We start from the raw sequence: 4,370 nt of genomic DNA, 5'->3' as shown, positions 1-4,370 counted from the left end.
ATGTTTAAGACCACAAGATCAAAAAAACATATATATTTATATATTTAGTTTAAGACCACAGAAAAAATAAAGGTTTTTCAATAAAAAGAACGAAATGACTTTGCATCTCAAAAACTATAAAAAATAAAATAAAAATTAGGTTCCAATTTATTTTGTGTTTTAAGCCACTAATTAGTTTAAGCCGCCACTGAATAAAATTTGCATACATACTACCTTCCCAGATTTAATTTGTGGAATTACGCTGAATATGTTGTTATTTAAATGTAAGACCTATCTGCTGCTAAATGACGAGGTCCAAAGGCAGACCCTTCCTAGAAGGTGTTGTCTCGAGGACGGCTGATAGCTTAGCCTGGCCAAATTTTGATTCATTTTCTTTCTCTTGAGACTTAGGTCTTACGTTTTGTTGACGAGGTGCAGTGAATGAGACTATTTCTGAGGTCTTGAGTTTGAGTTTTGAATATAGAAAAATCCTTGGTAAAAAGCGTTATTCTCGAATTGTGAAAATCAAACATTTATATTGAGTATAGGTGATTATTTATCTATACACACTTTTAGATTAATCTCCATGTTAAGCATTAATAAGTGGTCTAGTAAAAAAGATCACTATTGGTATATTTTATGTTTATTAAATCGAAAAGGATTACAAAATATCAAAAGTGTTTTCATTATAAAATAATAAAAAATAAATAGATTTAAATTATATATACATCAGAGTAAAGAACTCTCAACATTATCTGGTCATCCAAATAGACAATATCTACCTGTACGTTTTCTCAAAATGTGAGATTTGTAATCTTGAAAATAAGACATTGTTATCTGCTACAACAGGTAAAGATGACCAGATAGTGTAAAAATTCCTTACATTGACGATGTATATAATTAAACTCTAAATGAATATGTATGTATGTGTGTGTTGAAAATAATCAGAAGCAATAAAAAAAAAAGGTATATATCTTTCATGCTCAAACCAGAGTTCACATTTTGGTTATCACTGCATATGAATGAAAAAATTGTATGTCTTTGACCTCTGGGAAAATGTTGTTGCACCCGTGTCGAATTTAGAAGTATGATTCTTGATCATCATGGCAAAGTTCCTTCCTGAGTTTTTGAGAGAAAAGCCTACAAGCATCCATACTTAGATCAATGGCAGCCGAAAGCGCGATAAATAGGGCAGCATCAGCCATACAAGTGACATGTTGCACCCCGACTTGAACCATCGGTGTACTAATCTTGCCTTCGCCTTCTACATTTGACACCATCACGAATCCTCTTATCGGAGAATTCGTGCTCAATGCAGTGTCTTTCACTGTATTGTCAATGCAAAATTGACCACCTTTTTTCATGCTCATTGTGCCTTCAGCTATTGGAATGGTACTAGTAAGGCCAGTATCAGTAACAAGCTCGAATTTGTAACCGAGACCATCAACTGGCCCTCTTTCTCTCCACGCCTGGAGTCGACCCCAGTGTTTCCAGCTGCTAACACAGGCGCCATTAGGCCGGAGGATGAGCCATGCTCCGGCATTTGATCGTGAGACACGATCGGAACCAGGAGAGGGGACAAATGGTGTGATCATTGAGGCAGCAGCAACAGCTGAGCCTGAAAGATCATAGATTATTATCATCCACCCTTTTCTTTCTCTTCCTGTTCTGTCCCTTTCACCAGAAAATGTTCTCATCCATCCTCTGTTGTTTAAGTTGAAATCAGTTGGTAGAGATCTGTTTTAACACATAAAAGAGAGACAAATATCAGCTTAGGGACAACTTATTAACAAAATCACTACCTAGAACAATAAATTAAGGGTGTGTTTAGTATGAAAGAAAAATGTTTTCTCGAAAAAAATATTTCTAGCGTTCAGTAAGTAAGCAAGCAAAAATATATAATCCGAAGAGCATATGTAATCTTGAAAAACATCAAGGTGGGTGGGATAGGGAGTTGGGAGTCGGGGCAGCGTAAGCAGAAGTTTTATTAAAGGGATTCAACATCTACTATATGTACATAAAGAAAGTTCTGACTTTACATTTATATATAGTGAGATTTTTCGACAAAGGAGGTATAAATGAACCCCCTTTTGCTCCTCTAACTCCACCCCTAGTCAGAAGGGGAGGGGTGGTGGTGGTGAGGCTAGGTGTTGGGGGCATCGGAGGGTGGGGGAGGAGACACTGAGCTTGGGATGCCACTTATAAAACTTGGTTTTCTTAGTAAAGTGATTTTTTCGTATTTTCAAGGAACTTATATTCTTAGAAAAATGTATTTCGAAACATTTTGATTAACCAGACATGAAAAAATAAGAAAACATCACTCTATAACGAACACGCTCTAAGAGAGTGATAATAGTAAGCTTAATTTGGTAAACTAAACAGTAAGGTAGGTGTATTCAATAATCCACAAAATTAATGCTAAGATAGATGGTTTATCCAACTAAACAAACAGTCAAAGAAGAATATTAATAACTTTAATGAAGAATTTGGAACTAAATCTTTGCACATGGAAAGGGAATCAATGGTGGTTGCCAATAACACTAAGTTAAATTTTTTGTCTGTTAGATCAAACTAATTATGTTGACTGACAATTCTCTAATCTTTGTCATTAAAGTAAAATGCTCAACTTGATAAATAGTTAATTTTTTGGACCCACAATTTAAGAGAATAAAATCATGAGATAATCTTTAATCAACTTTAGTTAATATCTCCCATGTTAAGAGTAAAAACAAATCCTAATAAAGAATTGTCCATTAAAATGACATGTAAATGTTCATAATAAGTAAAAGGGATGTCTTACAATATAAATGTCTATTATATGCAGTCTTACACTATATTTCTGCAAGAAGTTATTTTTATAGTTTGAAGACGTGATCTTCTGATTACAGCGACGTAACAATAACTTTACCAGTTACGCCAAAACTCTCCTTCTATATTTAGTGATGACCATTTCAAAAAATAAATTATCAAAATTTCTTGTAAAAGTTGACTAAGTAGCTAAATGCTCGAGAGGTTCTTAGTATTGAAATTTACTATACTTTTGTTTCTACTATATGTTGAATACTATCAACTTCATCGTATAATTATTTCTTTATATTTTAATCAATATTAACAAAAATTCGGACTCGATCAATAATATTAGCACTCCTTTTGTCCAAAGAGAGTCAATGATATGGTCCCATATTTTCCAATCCCCACGACATATTTCAACAAGAAAAGTTCAAAGAAACGACAAAATTATATCTACGTAAAAATTAAGTTGTTTTTTTTAATTATTATATTACTTTTTAAATAGCATTATATAAATATTTTCATTTTCATATAAATAGATAGTCCTTAAAACTCTAATATCACAAGAGAAGTAACATGAAAAAAAAAAAACTTATATATACTTATAATATAGGGATTTTGATAGTATATAATAACATATTAAGCATAGTTTTATGTGAGGTCGGAAGGATAAAATGTACTAAATCTTATCACTATTAGGATAAACCGGAGATTAATTTCCAAAAGATCCTCGGAATATAACCAAAGCAAAAAAATGATGATAAATAAATAACGAGATAAACAAAGCAATAGCAATGGAGACTCACCGTGAGCGATTATTCCGATCAGCACTAAACTTGCAGCTAAAAACCGGTTGTCTAATATTCCCCTGAATCTGAAAAACCACCGGGCTACACTCCGGTTCACCACCAAACTGAAAAACAAACCGCGGATCCGGTTGAGCTCGAACCGCTATATGCAACATCGCCACCGGTTTATCCTTCTCCGCCATCGCCGTCGCCCCCAATTTCATCCACCCATTCTGAAACACCCTCCCCTTCGAATGCGTCCCACTCAAATCCACACTCACCTGAACAGAACCCATCAATTTCCCCGACGTAACTCCACACGCGCGGCCCCCCATTCGACCGGTGAAAACAGAGACAGTTAGGGTTATAGGTTTCGCGGATAAACGACGGAGTGCGGCGGCGTCGAGATGAAATCCGGTTACGCTTGCTGCGGATTCCGGCGGAGATTGGGTGTCGGAATTTGGGGAAAGAGGGAGAATTGTGGTTTGGGTAGGGAAATTTTTGAGCTTGAGTTTCGCATAACAGGGAGTTGAAGATGGATGGATTCCATGAGAAGCTGATTTAGTTGCTGTTAATGGAAGTTTAAGAGCTAATGATTCGATTATTAAACGAACAAATGGACATGGATCCATTGAACTAACAGTTTAATTAGTAAAAGGGTAGCAATTATTTTCTTCTTTGTTTCTTCGAGGAAGCTTCAGAGATGAAAATGGTGATATTATGGAGGTTGAAGAGAACATGTATATTTTGTTTCAATGGATGAATGTATGCTTATAGTAATTGCAACCCCACCCCACCCCACCCCCACCACCC

General features: G+C 35.3%; 1 protein-coding gene across 1 annotated transcript; it reads right to left on the bottom strand.

Annotated features, from left to right (window-relative positions):
• Positions 1-768: 768 nt before the first annotated feature.
• LOC102579879 (uncharacterized) lies at positions 769-4,309 on the bottom strand. The gene is made up of 2 exons (XM_006353442.2): positions 3,576-4,309; positions 769-1,716 (listed from the first exon to the last, which is right to left on the bottom strand). Exons 1-2 carry the CDS (start codon positions 4,187-4,189, stop codon positions 1,059-1,061), a joined length of 1,272 nt encoding a protein of 423 aa, XP_006353504.1. The 5' UTR covers positions 4,190-4,309; the 3' UTR covers positions 769-1,058.
• Positions 4,310-4,370: the final 61 nt, after the last annotated feature.

The sequence above is a fragment of the Solanum tuberosum genome, unplaced genomic scaffold (assembly GCF_000226075.1).
Source record: "Solanum tuberosum cultivar DM 1-3 516 R44 unplaced genomic scaffold, SolTub_3.0 scf00155, whole genome shotgun sequence".
In the NCBI taxonomy this organism is placed as follows: domain Eukaryota; kingdom Viridiplantae; phylum Streptophyta; class Magnoliopsida; order Solanales; family Solanaceae; genus Solanum; species Solanum tuberosum.
This window is presented reverse-complemented; position numbering and strand designations above follow the sequence as displayed.

What these genes read in the sequence shown, in the direction of transcription:
- LOC102579879 (XM_006353442.2), bottom strand. Translation starts at nt 4,189, where the DNA reads ATGGATCCATGTCCATTTGTTCGTTTAATAATCGAATCATTAGCTCTT. An exon ending in GATCGGAATAATCGCTCACG is followed by an intron (nt 1,717 to 3,575) that starts GTGAGTCTCCAT and finishes GTGTTAAAACAG; the next exon opens with ATCTCTACCAACTGATTTCA.